The sequence below is a fragment of the Colobus angolensis genome, unplaced genomic scaffold (assembly GCF_000951035.1).
Source record: "Colobus angolensis palliatus isolate OR3802 unplaced genomic scaffold, Cang.pa_1.0 Scaffold220, whole genome shotgun sequence".
Taxonomy (NCBI): Eukaryota; Metazoa; Chordata; class Mammalia; order Primates; family Cercopithecidae; genus Colobus; species Colobus angolensis.
In genome coordinates, this window is record NW_012115378.1 from 1,831,495 (window position 1) to 1,853,559 (window position 22,065).

Genomic DNA, 22,065 nt, shown 5'->3' on the forward strand with positions numbered 1-22,065 from the left:
AGTAGAGACGGGGTTTCACCGTGTTAGCCAGGATGGTCTCGATCTCCTGACCTCGTGATCCGCCCGTCTCGGCCTCCCAAAGGGCTGGGATTTCAGGCTTGAGCCACCGCGCCCGGCCTCAACATATTTTATATGCTAGTTAATAAAGGATTTTTATGATGGCTGCTTGCTTTATTTATTTATTTATTTTGAGACAGAGTCTTGCTCTGTTGCCCAGGCTGGAGTATGGTGGTGTGATTGTAGCTCACTGTATAACCTCCAACCTCTGGGCTCAGGTAAGCCTCCTAAGTAGCTGGGACTACAGGTATGAGCTACCATGCCTAGTTTTTTAATTTTAATTTTTGTAGAGATGGGGGTCTCATTGTGTTGCCCAGCCTTGGCGGCTGCTTTAAAGTCTTTGTAAGATCATTTAAACCTCTCTACTTTGTGTTGGGATCTGTTGCTGTTTTTCCCCATTCTGTTTCAGATCTTCCGGGTTCTTGATATGGGGTGATTTTTGTTTTTAATGGATATAATGGATTTTGGGATGTTATGAGGCTCTAGGTTGTTGTTGTTGTTGTTGTTTTTGAGATGGGCTCTCACTCTGTCACCCAGGCTGAAGTGCGGTGGCACCTCACTTCATGACCTCCCAGGCTCAGCAATCCTCCCACCTTCTGAATCCTCCCACCTCAGCCTCCTGAATACCTGGGATTACAGGCATACGTCACCATGCCTGGCTGATTTTTCTGTGTTTTTTGTGAAGACGGGGTTTCACCATGTTGCCCGGGCCTGGCCTTGAACTCCTGAACTCAAGCAGTCCACCCACCCCGGCCTCCTATAGTGCTGAGATTACAGTCATGTGCCACTGTGCTTAGCCAAGATGATAGATCTTATTTAATCTTAATTTAACTGGGTTTCTCTGACACTGCCCCATCAGGAGAAGGAGGTACTGTGGTACTGTTGTGTGCGAGTAGAAGTTCTGGCTTTCCAGTAGGTCTCCACTGACACCGTGGGGAGGGGAGAAGGAGTATATGTTCCCATTACTGCCGTACCATGGTGAAAGTCCTGTTGTTCCCCTAGGCCTCCTGTGATACAGCCCAGTGGGGAGTGTTTCCTTATTGCTGAGTGGGGTTGGAAGTCCAGGTTCCCTACTTTGCCTTCTCTGACACTACTCTGGTGGGAATGTTGGGATCCACATTACAGTACTGTGAGGGTGGAAGTCTAGGCTTACCGTTTTCTTTGCTAGTATGGGTGTGGCAGCAGAAGTTTTTTTCTATGGTGTTTGGCTGGAGCAGAACTGTTTTTGTGCTGTTATTATAGGCATGAGGCACCATGCCTTGCCTGTTTTCTTTTTTTATCATTTTCAGCTCATGGATTTTTATATGTTTGTATTTTAGACTATTGTTATTATTTGTGATGCTCTTTTGTCAGTGGCAGCCTCTTGGAAGTTTGCTTGTGTCCTTTGGATACAATTGCAGTTTTTAAAATCACTTTTATCCTTTCTAGCATGACAAGATGTCCTTGGTACATTTTGTGCATTTCCTGCTTTTATTTGCCAGAAGACGTGAGACTTGACCTGCTTTTATTTAGTTATTTTATTTTTTATATTTTTTGATGCTGAGTCTCGCTTTGTGTCCAGGCTGGAGTGCAGTGGTGTGATCTTGGCTCACTGTAACTTCCACCTCCTGGGTTCAAGTGATTCTTGTGCCTCAGCCTCCTGAGTAGCTGGGATTACAGGCGTGCACCACCATGCCTGGCTAATTTTTGTATTTTTAGTAGAGATGGGGTTTCACCATGTTGGCCAGACTGGTGTCGAACTCCTGTCCTCTGGTGATCCACCCGCCTCAGCCTCCCAAAATGCTGGGATTACAGATGGGAGCTTTCGTGTCCGGCTTTGATCTGGTTTTATTAATGAAATGTTTTTTAGGGACACAGTATGGGGCTTGAGAGTGCTGATTGATTTCATTGTAATTTACATTTAATTACAGTTTCCCTTTGAACAATATGGGTTTGAACTGCCCAGGTCTACTTCTATGTTAATTTTTTCAGTAAAAGTTACATGAGTGTGTTTGCCTTCCCTTCCACCTCCTTCAGTGCCTTCTGCCTCCGATGCTCCTGAGACAGCAAAACCAACCGCTCCTCTTCCCCCTCTTCCTCCTTAGCCTATTCAACGTTAAAATGACGAAGAGAAAACCTTTTTGATGAAAACACCTGCACTTAATAATAAATGTTTTCTTTCTGTGATTTTCTTAACATTTTCTTTTCTCTAGCTTACATTATTGTCAGAATACAGTATATAGTTTAACATACAAAATACGTGTCATTTATGTTATCAGTAAGGCTTCTGCTCAGTGATAGTCTATTCGTAGTTAAGTTTTTTGGGAGTCAGAAGTTATACATGGGTTTTTCACTGCACAGGGGGTTGACCCCCTTTACCCCCCATTGTTGAAGGGTAGCTGTACTTTAATAATTGTTTTGTGTCCGGAATTGATGGGTTCTTGGTCTTACTGACTTCAAGAATGAAGCCACGGACCCTCGCGGTGAGTGTTACAGTTCTCAAAGACGGTGTATCTGGAGTTTACTCCTTCAGACGTTCAGATGTGTCTGGAGCTTCTTCCTTCTGGTGGGTTCATGGTCTGCTGTCAGAAGTGAAGCTACAGATCTTCGGAGTGAGTGTTACAGCTCATAAAGGCAGCGTGGACCCAGAGAGTGAGCAGCAGCAAGATTTATTGCAAAGAGCGAAAGAACAGAGCTTCCACAGTATGGAAGGGGACCTGAGTGGGTTGCCACTGCAGGCTTGGGCAGCCTGCTTTTATTCCCTTATCTGGCCCCACCCACATCCTGCTGATTGGTCAATTATTACAGAGAGCTGATTGGTCTGTTTTACAGAGTTGAGTGGTCCATTTTGACAGCATGCTGATTGGTGCATTTACAATCCTTGAGCTAGACACAGAGTGCTAGATGGAAAAGTTCTCCAGGTCCCCACTAGGTTAGCTAGACACAGAGTTAGCTAGATACAGAGTACCAATTGGTGTATTTACAAACCTTGAGCTAGATGCAGAGTCCTGATTGATGTATTTACAAACCCTGAGCTAGACACAGAGTGCTGATTGATGCGTTTACAATCCTTGAGCTAGACACAGAGTGCTAGACAGAAAAGTTCTCGAAGTCCCCACTAGGTTAGCTAGACACAGAGTTAGCTAGGTGCAGAGTACCAATTGGTGTATTTATGAACCTTGAGCTAGATACAGAGTACTGATTGGTGTATTTACAAATCTTGAGCTAGACACAGAGTGCTGATTGGTGTATTTACGATTACGAGAACGAAAGTTCTCCAAGTTCCCATCCGACTCAGGAACCCAGCTGGCTTCACCTAGTGGATCCTGCACCGGGCTGCAGGTGGAGCTGCCAGCCAGTCCCGAGCTGCACCCGCAGTCCTCAGCCCTTGGGCTGTCGATGGGACTGGGCGCCATGGAGCAGGTGGCAGCGCCTGTTGGGGAGGCTCAGGCTGTGCGGCAGTGCACCGCAGGGTGGGAGCTCAGACATGGCAGGCTGCAGGTCCCAAGCCCTGCCCCGCGGGGAAGCAGCTAAGGCCCTGTGAGAATTTGAGTGCAGCACTGGCGGGGCAGCACTGCTGGGGGACCCGGCGCAATCTCCGCAGCTGCTGGCCCGGGTGCTAAGCCCCTCACTGCCCTGGGCTGGCGGCGCCAGGCGACCAGGCCGCTCCTGTGCGGGACCCACCGAGCCCGTGCACGTGGGAACTCGCACTGGCCCTCCAGCACCAGCGCGCAGCCCCAGTTCCCGCCCGCACCGCTCCCTCCACGCCTCCCTGCAAGCACAGGGAGGCAGCTCCGGCCTCAGCCAGCCCAGAGAGGGGCTCCCACGGTGCTGTGGCAGACTGAAGGGCTCCTCAAGTGCTGCCAGAGTGGACGCTGAGGCTGAGGAGGCGCTGAGAGTGAGGGCTGCTAGCACATTGTCACCTCTCATCGTTGGTAAAATGAGGATAACTTACCTTGTAGGGTTGTTTTGAAGACTAAATGAGATACATAAACTTTTAGAACAATGCTCAGGTCATAAAAATTGTAGTCAGTATTATTTCTTTCAATTTATTTGTAAAACAAAAAAGTTTTAGTCTCAATTTCATTCTATAAGTGTAATGTGAATAAATGGGTATGGTATGTATTCCAGAACTGTTCCACTTGACAGTGTATTTTATAGTGGTCTAATGGTGCAGGATGAAGTTTTTTCGTCTCAGGATTTTTATGATTCATTTGTTGCATATACTGAAACCAAGGTTTTAAAAATTATTTTGGTTACGAAAATTTCTTAGCAATTTGAATTTCCTTTGGCCTTTTAGAATGGAAAAGATGTTCCTTTGCTTGGACCTAGGTATTCTTTTGTTCTCCTTAACCAAGCATTGAAACAGGAGAAGCCATGGATAAACGCACCTACACAACGAAGTCGGTTGGTGGAGTACCAGGCAAGCACTATGCTGAAGCCTTTTTCAGCACGTAGGCTCAGAGTAATCATTTAATATATAATTTATGTGTTTCTCTTTTATAGCTTAATTCTTTGTTGGTAACTCCGCCTCTTCCCCCCCAGATTCTTCTTGGTCTTTCCCAAAGATATAGTTATTGTTTACTGTGTTTGTGTGTGTGTGTAACTTAATACTATGTCTTTGATATTTTTCCATATCAGTACATCAACCTCTATTTCATTTTTGAACAGCTGCAGAATATTGTGTGGATTATATGAATGTTTATTCAGTTCTTTCTTGATGCTGTCATGAATATCCTTAACGATTTCTTTGTGCATTTATGAGAAATATATCCATAGGATAAATTCTTAGAAGTAAAATTTGCAAGGTCAAGAAGCTATGTGCAATTATGTTTTCTGAATTCTGATAGATATTACCAAGTTGTTTTTCTGAGAGGTTGTACTAATTTATGATTTAACCACCAGTATCTGAAGGTATCTAAATTTGGTCATCTCACCCATACTTTTGTCAGTTTTAGTTTGTGTCAGACTTTAGTCTTGGTCACTGTAGTAGGTTGAAAATGGTAGTTGGTTTTAATTATTTAACATTTCTGTTTCTTTGTACTTGCTGTGCACATGTCTTGACTGTTTTTCTATAAGTTATTGCTTTGTGAGAACTGTAGAGTGAAGGAAGGAAAATGAAAATAGTTGAACCCAATACGTTAAAAAAGTACAAATGAGAGTGCTAAGGAAGTTTGTCTTTCATAATCTGAATTAAAAATTGTTGCGGTTTCTGACAACAGTGTAATTTTACATGTGTTCCTGTCTCCTGTGCTGGCTGAGGTTAATGATCAGAAACTAAGTTACTGGGACAAGTAATTAAAGCCAAGGTCTAGGCCAAAATGTATTCAGTAAATGTTGATCAAATTAGGAGCTAGCTGTTGGGTTTGATTTTGGTAGATTTGACAGTCATTGTTCTCAGTGGAACTTAGTTTAGTTGGGAAGCACTACATGAAATAAAAATAATTATAGTTAGGGTAGATGTGCCATAGGAATAGTGTGGAGTGCTATGAAAGCATCTCAGGGCTCCCTAACCTGTGTGGTCTTGTTGGTCAGGGAAAACTGGAGGAACCCATTTAACTGAGGTCTGAAGTATGGTGGGAGTTGGGGAAGTTGGAGGATAGTGTTGGATGTGAAGAGTAGTGTAGATGGTGGAGACCTCTTTGTTTAAGGCCTTTGGTGCATGCATATTAAGGATTTTTAAAATGTTATCTGAAGAACAGTAGAAAATCTTCAAAGGCTTGTAAGCAAGAATTGACAGGATCAGTCCCTACTGTGTAATTTGAAATGTGAACCTGAACTCTTCCAAGGAATAGGCTGCCAAATCTGAGACCTCCTGGCAGTAGTACAGGAGTACATCACCTCTACCCACTTTTCACCCACCTCTGCTGTGGAGAAGCAGCCAGCTGTGTCTGACTGAACTCTTTGTCCTGTCTGGGACAGATAGAATCCATTGAAGAATCATCTATTGATTATATGCTTTCTGTGACAAAGATGTTGACTGACTTAAAGCAGTTTTTGGCTTACAACCACCTATCCATCCATAGGAACATGTCTTCCCCACAATGCCACAGGCAGAAGGAAAAGTCTTGAAGTTGTTTTGGAAACAGGTTCAGAGAAACACTCTCAGGATACAAGTCTACACAGCACAGACCTTTCTTTTTTTGCCTCAGAAAATGCTGATTTCCACAAACGTGTGTTTTTAATTTGTTTGTTGCACTATATTTTTAAAACGAATACTTAGGTATAAAATTATCTCAGGGTAAAGGAACTGAATTAGATCCATCTCCATGCTTTTCTGAACTAAAAGAAACAGGATTTAGTTGGGAGAGAGTCTAGTAAGTTGGAGATAGCCCTGCTGTGGGGAGAGTGATTACTGTAGTAGGACTTAAAAGAGCATGAGGATACCAAGGAATTCGGAGAAAAGGGTTCTATAAGATGGAAGAGAAGTTTAGGGCCTTTTAAAAGCCATACATAATAGGAAATGCTACACAATTAACTCCTTGGTGTCAGGAGAGGTACATCGGGATTATTAATGAAAAAAATTATTATTTAAAAAAAATTTTTATAAATGGAGCTGGTATAGGTGATAATTGAGAAAACCTGAAGATTATCCAGAAAGTTAGGAACAGGTTATTTTTGATTAATTGTTCTAGTATTTTTGAGACTATGCAGAAAACCTTTCTTCAATTCGCATTTGAATTTCACTCAACTTCAAGAATACTTAATGTAGTAGTGTTCTGCATTAAACCCTTATGTGGAATTCTTTTTTTTCACCTAAAATTGAGCAGTGTTTCTGGTTCATTCTGAAAGACAGTTACTGTAAAGAGCTATTTAACTCTAAAAGGTGTAGTAAATATTATCTTGTCAATTGCTTCCTTTTAGAATGGAGGTGCAACAAATGAGAAATTCCAATTGGAGGTTTTGTCAAACAGGAATTTACTATAAGTTAATAAAAACACTTTTCTTCTGTGTAAGTACCACTTCCCTAAAAAGCTTAGAAATTTTTAGGGGTCATTAGATGTGGGAAAGGAGGTACTACATAGAAAAATGAAAGGCAAAATTCCTGTTATCACAACTCTAGTTTTGAATTCTTTCTTCTTTCCTTGCCTATTGCAGTATTCTTAGTGTTTGGTGTTACCTACTTCTAGTTTTCCTAATGTACCTCAGGGTCTCCTGTTCGCCCCTGCTCCCAAATAAAACTTCAATACTTCTCTTTTTGTTTGCAAAATGAAGCTGAAACACTTGTTAGCTTGGTATTTAGTTTAAGTCTTCCCTTCTTTCCAGCTTTACACTTCATTATTCCCTCATATATAATGTACAGTGCATTCATTAGGTCATGAGCAGAGCTTCTTTCTGCCAAGGATGTTCTTTTCACTAATGCTTCATCACACATTTACACATAAGGCTTAAGTAGGCTTTTATCAACCTGACTGTTGAGTCATCTTTTATTCCTAGTAGCTAATGCAGTGTCTGTGAATGGTAGATACCAAGTAATTATTTGTTGACTGTATGAGTGGCATGAGACCTTAATCATTTATAATTATCTTTTAGTTAAATGCATTTATAGTTCCACCCAACTCAAACTTAGAGAAGATAATTAAATTATAGTTAAAATTTGAGGATTTAATATGTATATACTATATAAGCAGGATATATAGGAACTTTTTCTAGTCTGTAGTCATTCATTTTACCAGGGATATAAATGAGGATGTTCAGTAATTGTTAATAAATCTTCAGTAGATTTTTTTTTTCAAAATGACTTTTCTCCTGATTTCCTTGTACAAGACCTGCAGTAATGCTCCTTCCTCCCATTGATATGTATGGGTGTGTATATGTACATGTGCATATTTTTTTTTGTGTGTGTATATGTGCATGTGTGTGTATATGTGTGTGTGTGTTTCCTTATTCAATTTCCTGCTGCTGCTTTCCATATAGAAGGTTTCCCTTGGAATGATGGTTCTTATCTTTATAGATAACAGGATTTTAGCTGTTTATTGTATTTATCAGCATTGACATCTACTGTAGTTTTAAATTCAGTCTTCATAAACCATGGATGATTAATTATATTATGATATCGTGCAGCATATAAAAATGAATATACATAAGGTATGTACAATGTAAGAAAATAGGTAACACTTCTCCTACCACTTTCTACCATTATGAACAACTAAAACTATGAACTAATTATGAATTAGTGGAACTAGAGATGATGTTTTAATCCTTTCACTAAGTCTGCTTCATATTGTTTAATAGTGCATACTCTGATTTCTTTTTGAAGCTTGGTAATTGATCTTTTAGTTGAATTGTTTGTGATATGTTTTATAACTGTCTCCTGGTTATGTGATTAACTGAACTTTTATTACCATGCCCCTTCTGGGGGATGTGCTCGACTTTTTAGGTAATTGTATTAGTCTCTTCACACATTGCTATATACAACTATCTGAGACTGGGTAATTTATGAAGAAAAGAAATTTAATTGACTCACAGTTTTGCATGTCTGGGGAGGCCTCAGGAAACTTACAGTCATGGCACCCACTCTGCCTGTTACTCAGTTCCAAAGTGACTTCTGCATTTTCAGGTATCTTTACAGCAGTACCCCACTACCTGGTACCAGTTTACTGTGTTAGTCTGTTCTCATGCTGCTATGAAGAAATACCTGAGACAGGCCCCTCCCCTGACATGTGGGGATTACAGTTTGACATGAGATTTGAGTGGGGACACAGCCAAACCATATCATTCCACCCCGGCCCCTCCCAAGTCTCATGTCCTTCTCACATTTCAAAACCAATCGTGCTTTCCCACCAGTCCCCCAAAGTCTTAACTCATTCCAGCATTAACTCAAAAGTCCAAGTCTAAAGTCTCACCTGAGATAAGGCAAGTCCCTTCCACTTATGAGCCTGTAAAATAAAAAACTAATTAGTTACTTCCAAGATACAGTGGGGGTATCATAGGTGTTGGGTAAATGCTCCTGTTCCAAAAGGAAGAAATTGTCCAAAACAAGGAGTGTATAGGCCCCGCGCAAGTCCGAAACCCAGCAGGGCAGCCATTAAACCTTAAAGCTCCAAAATCACCTTTGACTCCCTGTCTCACATCCAGGGCACGCTGATGCAAGGGGTGGGCTCCCACTGCCGTGGGCAGCTCCTGCACGGGCTGATGTTGACTGCCTGTGGCTTTTCCAGGCACGAATGCAAGCTGTCTGTCAGTGGATCTACCATTCTGGGATCTGGAAGACAGTAGCCCTCTTCTTGAACTCCGCTAGGCAGTGCCCTATGGGGACCCCATGTGGGAACTCTAATCCCATATTTCCCCTACGCACTGCCCTAGTAGAAGTTCTCCATGAGGGCTCCACCCCTGCAACAGACTTGCTTGGACATCCAAGTGTTTCCATATATCCTCTGAAATCTAGGTGGAGGTTCCCAAACCTCAGTTATTGCCTTTTGTGCATCCACAGGCCCAACACCACCTTGGAACCCACCAAGGCTTGGGGCTTGCACCCTCTGAAAAAACCAGGCCCAAGCTGTACCCTGGCCCCTTTTAGCCATGGCTAGAGCTTGCACAGCTGGGATGCAGGACACCAAATCCTGAGATTGCCCAAAGCAACAAGTCCCTGGGCCTGGCTCAGGAAGCCATTTTTCCCTCCTTGGCCTCTGGGCCTGTGATTGGAGAGGCTGCCATGAAGGTCTCTGACATGCCCTGGAGACATTTTCCCCATTGTCTTGGGGATAAACATTTGGCCCCTTGTTGCTTGCAAATTTCTGCAGCGTGCCTGAATTTCTCTTCAGAGAATGGATTTTCTTTTCTATTGCATCCTCAGGCTGCTAATTTTCCCAACTTGTATGTTCCACTTGCCTTTTAAACATAAGTTCCAATTCCAAACCATATCTTTGTGAATGCCTAAAACTGAATGCTTTTAAGAGCATCCAAGTCACTTGAATGCTTTGCTGCCTAGAAATTTCTTCCACCAGATACCCTAAATCATCTCTTTCAACTTCAAAGTTCCACAGATCTCTAGGACAGGGGCAAAATGTCACCAGTCTTGTTGCTAAAGCGTAGTTAGAGTCACCTTTATTTCAGTTTCCAACAGGTTCCTCACCTCCATCTGAGACCACTTCAGCCTGGACTTCATTGTCTACTTCACTATCAGCATTTTGGTCAAAGCCATTCAGCAAGTCTGTAGGAAGTTCCAAACTTTCCCACATCTTCCTGTAGTCTTCAGAGCCCTCCAGACTGTTCCAATCTCTGCCTTTTACCCAGTTCCAAAGTGACTTCCACATTTTCAGGTATCTTTACAGCAGTACCCCACTACCTGGTACCAGTTTACTGTATTAGTCTGTTCTCATGCTGCTATGAAGAAATACCTGAGACTGGATAATTTATAAAGGAAATAGATTTAATTGACTCACAGTTCTTCAGGGCTGGGGAGGCCTCAGGAAACTTACAATCATGGCAGAAGAGGAAGCAAACATGTCCTTCTTCACATGGCGGCAGCAGGAAGTACAGAGTGAAGTGGGGGAAAGCCCTTTGTAAAACCATCAGATCTCATGAGAACTCACTAACATAAGAAAAACATGGAGGTAGCTGCCCCCATTATTCAATTATCTCCTACCTGGTTCCTCCTATGACACATGGGATTATGGGAACCATAATTCAAGATGAGATTTGGGTGAGGACACAGCCAAACCATATCACAGGTGTATATTATTTATGATTGTTTCTGTATTGCTGTGATATATTCATGGGGAGAAGAAATAAAGGAAGAAAAAGAACTAACATTTTAGTGATGTGACCTGTCATCTGCCAATTTGTATGAAACTTGCAAACTCCTGATTGAACAGGAAAGGTTAATTTTAGTCTGTACTTAGAGTGGTACCTGGTACATGGCAAACATTAAAATAATAAATGCTATTTAAATTGAATGGAAGGTTTGGAAAACAAGTGTTTTTGGAAGGAACCCCATGAGCAACAGAAATATAGGAATTAACTAGGTCAGACCTGTCATTTAGTCTTATATTCTTTGTTGCCAACAGTGGCATTTCTTTGAGGAATTATGAAATGATTTGTTTTCCCTTTCTGTTAGCTTTCTGTTTTTCTTTTAATAACAATTTATGGCTCTGTTATTTTTAAAAATATCAAAATTCATTTGAAATTTTTTTGTGTGATTTTCTTGCATTGCTTGTTGTGATTACCACCATTAACTATTTGTTGTATGTATAGGGACACATAATTTTAAATGGAAGTAAATTTCATTCCCTGAAAATTTAGGAAAGGGCATAAGTGGTGATGATTGCTGGGTATTTTTCATATTTTTGCTTGGTTCTACAAGGATAAAAGCAAAAATAGTATCTTAGTATTTGGACCCCATGCTCAATCACCTAATATAGAATTTGTCCTTTGGAAAACAATGGTAAATATATTTTTAAATCTTGTAAATTTTTATTTTAGTGTATATTGTGAAAGCAATTCTGAATTCTTTGAGAAATTAACCCATGAATTTAAAAAACATTCTAGGGCCAGGCACAGTGGCTCACACCAGTAATCCCAGCACTTTGGGAGGCTTAGATAGGAGGGTCACTTGAGCCCAGGAGTTCAAGACCAGCCTAGGCAACAAAGTGAGCCCTTATCTCTACAAAAAGTTAAAAAAATTAGCCGGGCATGGTGGTGTGCCCCTGTGGTTCCAGCTACTTGGTAAGCCGAGGCAGGAGGATTGCTTGAGCCCAGGAGGTCGAGGCTGCAGGGAGCCTTTAGCCTGGGAGACAGTGACACCTTGTCTCAAAAAAAAAAAAAAAAAAAAAAACACTGAATTTTTTTTGTTTTTGTGGTAATAAATATTATTTACCATCTTCATTTTTTCAGTGTACAGTCCAGTAGTATTAAGTACATTGTTGTGTAGCCAGTTTCCAGAACTGTTCATTTTGCAAAGCTGAAACTCTGTACCCATTAATAATTTCCCATTCTCCTCCCATTCCCACAGCCTTTGGCAACTACCCTTCTACTCTTTTTCTATGAATTTGACTACCTCCAATAAGTAGAATCATACAATCGTTTGTCTTTTTTCGTGACTCGGTTATTTCACCTGACATGGTGTCCTCAAGATTCATCCATGTTGTAACAGCTGTCAACATTTCCTTCTTTTATAAGGCTGAATAATACTTTATTGAATATATAATTCACGTTTTGTTTGTTCATTGATTAGTGCTCTTACCTATTGGCTATTGTGAATAATGCTGCTAACGTTGTAAAATATTTTTGAGTTGCTACTTTTTGTTTAGCATTGTTTTATCTTTTTCTTCTTTTGAGTTGCTACTTTTGAGTCTCAAAAGGTTAACATGCCCTTTTAATTATGACAGGAAGCATGGTCTAGTTGTTAAGAGGGATTTGCTTGGCTGTTGGACTTTTTGGATTCCAATCCTGGCTGATCTCTTCCTCATTATTTCCCTGGGGGTAAATAACGTTTTTGACTTTGTTCAACTGCCAAATAGAGACGTATTGTTAGGATTAAGTGAGATAATACATGTAAAGTGCTTGGAATAGTGTGTAGCACATAGTAAAAGTGCAGTGAAAGGATTCTGTTTGTTCAGGTACCCATTCAAAAGTATTGCAGGGAACCTCCCAATTAGATAATACAAATTTGAGTTTCTTAACTCATTTGACACTGGGAAGGCAAAAACCTGGATTGAATAATACCAACCTATTTTGTGGGTGAGATTGAGAGGGCAGGGATGGGTAAAAAAGAGACAGGACTAAATGTTAGGAAAGGGTCCTGATACCTTAACCAGTTACACACTGTGGTTTATCTAACCAGACAAGGAACCTGAAAACCAGAAGTTGGTCTCTGTTATTGCCATCTCTTCTTATCTTTATTCCATGCCAGCAACTTTCAAAAGCAGGAAGAGTGGTAGACAGCGGTTTAAACAGACAAACCAGGTTATACAGTGGCATGGGACAGGTTTGTAAAGTTTGATCAATTGTGACTTAGTATGTGAGAAGGTTGGGCTTCTGGTTGTCCCTCAAGAATGATGTGAACTCAGAGGTGACTTTTTAATATGTCGAATGCTTAAATTTGTAAATTGAATTCTTGACATCTAGAAGACCACATGTAGCCTGATCAGAATTTTTGTCTTAAATCCAGTAAGATCGCCCACAATAGGATACTGCATAATTGGTCCTGACTGTAAGTTTCCTACAGCATTGTATTATGGATGCCACAAGGTATAATGCTTCTGAATATGACTGTACTACATTAAGTGATTCAAGTTTAATTCTAGTAAAATATAATAATAGTATAAAAGATTATGTTCAACACTGTTTTCCTTATGTATAGCCTTGTTTGAGTCATATTCAGTACTACTATGCTATTTAACATTGTAACCAATAAAAATGTACTCTGGCCCACAACTGTTGAATCTTGTCTACTTCCTTAGAGAAATGATGACACCCACAGAGCATAGTGAGTAGGGGAATATTTTTGTCACAATGAATTCAGTTTAAAATTTATGGCCATGTATTCTAAAGACGGAAACATCTAAACTTTTCCCATTTATTCTCCGTAGCAGTTAATCTGTTACCTTAGCAAATATTTATTGCATGAACAAAAAATATATAATTGATTGAAGGGATGTCTCTTTCAACCTGTTTTACATTTCATGTTCTTCTGTTGTTTTACAATAGCTTAACAACGATTTTGAATTAACATGTCTATTAAAACAATCCTAAATTCAATGTAGGATTTAGGGTGCCATCTTAATAACATGACCAATCACCATCTTATTTTAAATGACTGTATTTCATATAGTTTGTAATGGTTTTACTAAAATTTAGTAACAGGATAGATAAAATTTAGGTGACAGGATAGAGTCACCAAGATGCATTTTTACATAGACATTAGTCGTTCTGGTGAGTTTAGCAGCAGTGACTCTGGTTAGTTTGGTAGGAAGATGAGAGGCTAGGGTTGAAATGATACATAAGGTTAGTAGGGTTATTTTAGTTCTCAAAGTGCCTAATTCAGATATTGAGAAAGTTTGTCCAAGTAAAGATGTTGTAAGTAGATTTTTAACTTTTTCTTATTTTTCAGCCAAACCAAACAGGAAGCTTACTTTTCTCTACCTAGCCAATGATGTCATACAGAACAGCAAGAGGAAGGGACCAGAGTTTACAAAAGATTTTGCACCAGTTATAGTGGAGGCTTTTAAGCATGTTTCAAGGTATGATCATTGTTTTGGGTATTAGATAATCTGTTTTAAATGTACCATATATCCTTTTGCTAAAATTTGCCTTAAGCTATTAAAATAAAAAATAGGGAATATAGTTCTTTGATGCTTTTATTTGAAAAGACTTCCCTCTACATGGCATTTATAAATGTATTACATGCTTCTGTGAAGGAAAAATATTTTTTGAACTGTTGCTAAGGTGGGCCTTTGCAGTACTTGAATTACAGCTTTCCTTTAATAGACCAGAACCAACTCCTATATTGGAATGAACTTCATTAAAATGAACTTCATTAAAAATGAATGAAGGTATATAATTAAAAATTAAAAAGCTATCGGTCTTGTAACGAATATTTCCATATGCACTTGGTAGTTTCTATTTTTTGTTGTTGTTGTTTTTGAGACAGAGTCTCACTCTGTCACCCAGGCTGGAGTACAGTGGTTTGATTTCGGCTCACTGTAACCTCTGCTGCCTGGATTCAAGCGATTTTCTTACGTCAGCCTCCCGAGTAGCTGGAATTACAGGTGGCCTGCCACTGCGCCCAGCTAATTTTTGTGATTTTAGTAGAGACAGGTTTCATCATCTTGGCCAGGCTGGTCTTGAACTCCTGACCTCGTGATCTACCTGCCTCAGCCTCCCAAAGTGCTGGGATTACAGGCGTGTGCCACCACGCCCGGCTAATTTTTGTGATTTTAGTAGAGATGGGTTTCATCATCTTGGCCAGGCTGGTCTTGAACTCCTGACCTCGTGATCTACCTGCCTCAGCCTCCCAAAGTGCTGGGATTACAGGCGTGAGCCACCATGCCCGGCCTGTTTCTATTATTTACTTGCCCTCTGGGTAATTTTGTACATTGCATGTGTTTGGTTATTCTCCACACTTTAATGATTTATAGTTTTATGCTCCAGTCCAGGTTTTTTTTGTTCCAAACCTGTGTGCCCAGTTGCCTTTTGACATTTTTAGTTGTATGCATCTTCAGACATCTCAGACTCGCTATGTCTGATACAGAACTCATTATGTCCTTGCTTCCTGCCATACGTGCCCCTCCCGTAGGTTTTATATTCTGTGAATGGCAACTTGATTTATCCAGATGCCTGTGCAAGAAATTGTGTTATCTTTAAACTCTTCTTTCTCCTTCACTTCCCATATCTCATATAGTACACTTTGACTCAGTTCTTTGGATTTCTTTCCCTTTTAGTTAGCATAATGTCTTTTTGGTATAATTGCAATAGTCTTTAGTATTGTTTAATTTCTTTAGAAAACTAAACAGAGTTGCAGAGCCGGTCATAATACTTCCTTGCTTTTGAGTGGTTCCCATTTGTTTTAGAGATGAAGTCTAAAGTCCTGAGCAAGACTTAAGATGTTCCTTCGTGGCACTGCCTATGTCCCCAGACTCCTGTCTCACATTTATTCCACACAATCTGTAGTCTACAGTTTAAGCTAAATTAATCTTAATTTTTAGTTCTTTCTTCCTTAAGGCTTATACATATGTTGCCCCTCCCTAGAATTCAATAAAATATTTATTGGCTGCCTACTATATGCAAAACCCTGAGTAGTAGTGACCAAGCCAAAGTTTGGTCTACTGGAGCCTGCATTTCAGTGGATGACAAAGGTAATAAGTAGATAGATGAGTGAAAGCATAATGTCAGATGACAAATGCTAACAAGAGATACAAAGCAGGGAAGGAACTAGATGGTATGAGGGTGATCAGTTATGTGATGAGATAACAACAATTTGGGGAAGGTGGCATTTGAACAAAGACCAGAGGAAGGGATGAAATGAGCCATTTGACTAGGCAGAAAGGATTCTAGGCAGAGAGAATATGTGGCCAAAAAAAATGAGATAGCTGTGTGCTGGACGTGTTTGAGGACCTTAGCAAGGATATTTATATGGTATTAGGGAGTGTGTACTGAGGGATTGCCAGAAAGCAGAACATATATGGGCCTTGTGGCCCAGAGTAAGGATTTTGGTTTTATTTTTGATATGATTGGTAGCTCTTGGAGGATCGAGAGCTGTATAACCTGATTTACATTAGGATGCTTTGTACAGAATAGAGTAAAAGAGTAGAGGCTGGGAGATCGTGAGAAGGCTACAGAATTCTAAGCAAGACATAATAGTGTTTCAGTCTACAGTGATAGCAGTGAAGGAGGTAGGAAACAGTTGGGAGTAGTCTGTTTTTCATTTCCCCATATGTCTAGTCTTAAGATCTCAAATTCAGTATCATTTCCTTAAATACTCTTCCGGATATCTCTTAAACTGGGCCAGGTCTGTCTTAAGCACTTTGTTCTTTTTTGTGATACTTATAAAGTAACAGCTGCCATAAGCTGCATTTGCATCTCCATGTCAAAGATAGTAACCGGATCAATAAATATTTGTTGAGTGAATTAAAAAATTATCTATTAGAAATCTTCCTTAGCCCCATGCCTAGCCCCCATTAGGATAGGAAAATCCCTAGTAGCCAGTACTAAAACTTTTACAGTTTAAACTTTTTTTGATTGTTTAATAATATGTTTATAAAATGTTTACTAGAACTAGCAAGCAGTGTGTCTTGATCACTTCAGTTTTGAACTGCTGGCCACATAGTGATGCTAAGTAGATATTTGGACAGTTTTTTCTAGGGAATGAATGTCTGATTATCTTTAAAGTTACCATTACCTTTTTAATAGCACTATATATTTTTACTGTTAACATTTTTCTTTTTTTTTTTTTTTTTTTTTTTTTAGTGAAACTGATGAAAGTTGTAAGAAGCACCTTGGAAGAGTGTTATCTATTTGGGAAGAAAGGTCTGTTTATGAAAATGATGTGTTGGAACAACTTAAACAAGCTCTGTGTAAGTGTAGAATCCTGATCTCTTATCTCGATCTCTTCATTAAAATGTATTCTTCATTAAAACCTAAATGTTCTTTCATTTCAGATGGTGATAAGAAGCCTAGGAAGCGAACTTATGAACAGATAAAGGTGGATGAAAATGAAAACTGTTCCTCTCTGGGATCTCCAAGTGAACCACCACAGGTAGAAGTTTTACCCTGTTAAAAGAGTTACAAACTTCTACTTCGTGTTGCCACCAAGCTTTATTAATTTTGTTTCACTTCTGTAAATTGATTTCTATTATACTTTTCGGCATAAGAAAGAAGCCACATGAATATCTCTTATTTCCTCATTAACAAATTAATGTAGTATGTTGTATATTGTATATTTTGCATAGAAATCATATTTTGCATAGAAAGAGGATTTTTAATTGCCAAGCGTGGTTAGATATGGTGAGATTTCAGCTATTTAAACAGATTCTTTTAAAAAGAAATCATGCCTATTTTGTTATATGATTTTTTTTTTTTTTGAGATGGAGTTTCACTCTGTCCCCCAGGCTGGAGTGCAGTGGCACTATCTTGGCTCACTGCAACCTTTGCCTGCCAGGTTCAAGTGATTCTCCCGCCTCAGCCTTCCAAATAACTGGGATTACAGGCATGGGCCACCAAGCCCAGCTGATTTTTGTATTTTTAGTAGAGTTAGGGTTTCACCATGTTGGCCAGGCTGGTCTTGAACTCCTGGCCTCAAATGATCCTCCTGCCTTGGCCTCCCAAAGTGCTGGGATTATAGGCATGAGCCACTGTGCCCGGCCCATATATGATTTATATACACTAAAATTTTCATTCTTGGACATAAACACTGCCCCTTTAAGTATTTTTGTTTTTAAATGTAAAAAGTAGTGTTAGAGTGGCCAAGTGCGGTGGCTCACACCTGTAATCCCAGCACTTTGGGAGGCCGAGGCGGGTGGATCACAAGGTCAGGAGATTGAGACCATCCTGGCTAATGCCATGAAACCCCGTCTCTACTAAAAAATACAAAAAATTCGCGGGAGGTGGTGGCAGGTGCCTGTAATCCCAGCTACTCGGGAGACTGAGGCAGGAGAATGGCGTTAACCCGGGAGGCAGAGCTTGCAGTGAGCCAAGATTGCGCCTCTGCACTCCAGCCTGGGTGACAGAGCGAGACTGTGTCTCAAAAAAAAAGGTAGTGTTGGAGTGATACATATGTGTTCATACATTTCTGTATAACTATATAGAACTATGTAGTTCTGTGGAAAAATAAGGTAAGTTAGAATCATTATCTTAGTACTCTGTGTCCTCCCACATTGGTACAGTATGGTATTCCTTAATCATCAGATTAATTCCAGAAAGACTTTTTTTTTTAAGTGGGCATTAAGTCTTTAAGCTTCCTCCTATGTTTCAAACATGTAGGGGAGACGGATAAAGTGTAAAATGAGAAAATGAAGACATAACCATACTCTTAAAACAAGGTGAATATATTTTCATGGTCTAGAAATTGTATATCTAACTTCATAAGTGAGACAAAATCTGGCTCCTGCTGAGCCCTGGTCCAGAAGCAGACATGGGGTTGCCAGAAATTAGTATCCTCTAGGGTCACAGGAACTCACAGTGCTCTGTGGGAGTGAGAGGACTGAACCTAAATTCACTGAATAAAATCAGAGGCTTGGAGGAGTTCTTTCCCCCATAAAGGGAGCTTGAAAGAAAATACAATCAGTTACTACCTGTAACTGTGGATTTATATTAGTCTCAGTACTGGAGAAGCAGAAGGAATGAGACCAAGGCCAGGACCTGAGTCAACCTACCTGTTTGTTCAGTGATAGGAATGCTGAAGCCCACTGGCTACTATGGACAAGAGCTTGAATAGAAAAGTGATAAAATGTAACATTTGAACAACCAAACGCTAAGATTTATGTCTCTTCCTATTTGATAATAACTCATGACAGAAAATCATTTTTGGCTAAGAGCCTCATGATTCCATGAACAGTGTTTTACCTGAGTTCTAGATAAAGGATCTGGCCTCCTTCCACTCTCCCTGATGAAAGAGTAACCACAGTTGCATATCTTAGGAATGTTTTTAAGTAATCATTTGCCTCTTCTCTAATACTTGCATAAAATGCTATTGCTCTTTGTTTTATAATGACCGTTTTTTAGATTAGTTGTGCTGCTTAATTATCAGTGGTTCAGCTTTGTGGTCTTCATTTTTTGTGTGTGTTATTCTTTATAAGAATGGCTAAAATCTCTCTGTAGGATCCGGTTAAACTCATTTCGTTCTCCTCTAGTAGAAAGTACTAGGCTTAGTGTTGTTTCATACAACTTTGCTTTCTTATCGGATCCTTGATCAGGCATTGGGAACTTAGAATGTACTTATGTAGAACTGTGAAGGCGTGATGAGATCAGATTGTAATTAAAGCATCAATGCATTGCCAAGACAGTAAAGTCAGATTTCTTCTTAGAACTCCAGGCAATTAGAATTTTCTAAGATGATTTAAAAAATAGTAGTTAGTTGGGGCAACATGAGAAACAAGTTTTCTGGTAATTGTTGTTACTCTTAAGCACATCTGAATTGTAGAGGGGCTATATCTTACAATGAAATTATTTTTTAAAATACTGAAATTTTAAACGCTTCGAATGAGTGAGCACATGTAGGATAGTATATTTCTTATTAGTTTCATTCATTCCTACCACATTTGATCATTTGTCATGTGCTACCATTTTTTTCAAGGGAATAGTTTAAAAATCTTTATATATACACAGAATTACTAATATCATATATTTTTTAAAGCATATGTATAATTTCCTAGTGTTTCTGAATCTAGTCTTAGAAATTAAAAGAAGAAAGAAAGATGAAAAAGATGGGCTGGAGAATGGAGACTAGTAAAATAAAATTCAATTGTTTTTCTTTGGAGTAACTTTATAGACATTATGAACTGTGAAATCACCAGCAAAGAGTTGCTCTTCCCTCCTAATTATAGCTTGTATGAAAACAGTGGAAGTAAAATATTTTAATGATAAAATAATTTCAGTACTGGTTAAGCAATATGTAAATACTAGTCATCAGATTATGGAATTTTGAAATATTTTAATGATCTTATTAACAAGCCATTGGATAGTTGAAGATATCATATTTGAACATATTCCAGAGCTACATTTCTCTTGGGCTTTAATTACAGCATTTAGAAATGAAATCTGGGAGACTCTTCTGTGTTGTAGTAGATGATTTGTAACCCTCTTTCCCTAATATCCAATTTAATACTAAAAAAAAGCTCGTGTACAATGATAATTTAATGAATTATATCATACATAAAACTTGTATTCTCTAGGTTGAAGTTAAAGTCTACCTTCTCTTTTACCACTGATGTATTTGCCATATAAATCAGTTGCTTACCTCATTTTAGTTCTCAGATAATTATTTTTACACTCTGTCTCTACCACTGGAGTAAGCTGTCTTCAAGGTCTTCAAGGGCCTTGTCTTGTTTATATCTTCAACACCTAACATAGAATAACATAGTATAGTATAGCTTCCTTTTTACTTAATATATAAAAGAAATTGATTGTCTTCAAAAGCAGTTTATATTAGAAGCTTTGTGCTAGTAAATAGCCCATAGGGATGAAAGAATATGAAATTGAAGTCTTTTGCACTTGTTTAAGCTTAATTTGTTTTGGTTCTGAAGTTGTGTACTTTTTAGACTCTAGATCTCGTTAGAGCATTACAAGATCTAGAAAATGCAGCCTCAGGTGACGCAGCAGTTCATCAGAGGATAGCTTCTTTACCTGTTGAAGTCCAAGAAGTATCTCTATTAGATAAAATAACAGGTAAGAAAAGAAAATGTGATCCAGAACTTTTTTGGGAGTTGGATGAGAGAACAGCATATGTCATTGTTTTTGTTGTATAATATTTTATTATCCTGTGCTTTTCTTAGATAAAGAATCTGGAGAAAGGCTTTCCAAAATGGTAGAGGATGCGTGTATGTTGCTGGCAGATTACAATGGCAGATTGGCAGCAGAAATAGATGATAGGAAGCAACTCACTCGAATGTTAGCGGATTTTCTTCGTTGTCAAAAGGAAGCCCTTGCAGAGAAAGAGCATAAATTGGAAGTGCGTAACCTTTTTCTTCTTTAGTGCTTATTTATTTAATTTACTTTTTGTTAGGAATTTTAAAATATTTTAATCTATATGCACATTTTGCATTTTTTAACATAGACCTTTTTAGGCAGTAGCCTAGGTAAGCTTCTCCTTGTATTAATGGTTTTTCTTCTACTTGAACCAAATTAACCTTGCAAGTAAACTTAGAAATTTGGAATTAGCAAAATTGGTTGCATTTAAAAATTATTCTTGTGAAATTCCATGCAACTGTAATTTGTCTTATCAATTTAACCCTTATCTATCACAGAAATAATAGGAAAATAGCAGGTGGCAGTAACTTGTAGTAGGATTTATTTAGTTTTTGTTTTGAGAAGATGTAGTCTTTTAGGTACACCATTAAGTCTTTAAATTACTCCCTTAATTCCACCCACTGATTCTAATGCTTACGTGTTCCCAGCCCCACTCCCGGCTCACACCCTTAGGTAGAAATTCATTGCTCCTGTAAATTGAGTAATAATTAGTACTGCTGATGAGAAATCTGGGAGTGCAGGAGATAATAAAAAAAAAAAAGCTCATATTTCCTTTGATTAGAGTAGCAATTGTTAGGGATACATGAGCCAGATTTGGTTTTATGTAAAATAATCTTTCAGTTGATGAGTTCTTGTTTAACTTGTATTGCTGTGGCAATTTCTTATATAAATATGTAGGAGAATTTCTTATTTGAATCCCTTTATTTACAGAAAGCTCACTGTAAATCTGTAGGAATGTCATGGTACTACCCCATTAAATTATTTTTATTCATGTTTAGTTATTGATTCAGCAGTCTCTAATTGTGCCAAAAATGGTGCTTAGATTAGGTTGCCATTGCTACCTATGAGAGCTGCTACTTAATTATTCCCACCTCAAATTCCTGGCTCTCAAATTAGCACTACTCC

The 22,065-nt window shown here is 39.0% G+C and overlaps 1 protein-coding gene across 2 annotated transcripts in view; it reads left to right on the forward strand.

The window, feature by feature from the left end:
* RPRD1A (regulation of nuclear pre-mRNA domain containing 1A) overlaps positions 1–22,065 on the forward strand; it is a 74,674-nt gene that overhangs the window by 17,377 nt on the left and 35,232 nt on the right. The window contains exons 1-6 of one of the 2 annotated variants that reach the window (XM_011943670.1): positions 6,917–6,986; positions 14,090–14,219; positions 16,945–17,051; positions 17,136–17,233; positions 20,733–20,859; positions 20,967–21,142. In XM_011943670.1, the coding sequence (XP_011799060.1) occupies positions 6,917–6,986; positions 14,090–14,219; positions 16,945–17,051; positions 17,136–17,233; positions 20,733–20,859; positions 20,967–21,142 (708 nt within the window). Of the gene's footprint in view, positions 1–6,916; positions 6,987–14,089; positions 14,220–16,944; positions 17,052–17,135; positions 17,234–20,732; positions 20,860–20,966; positions 21,143–22,065 lie in introns of those variants that run through there. The other variant, XM_011943669.1, reaches the window with a different exon arrangement.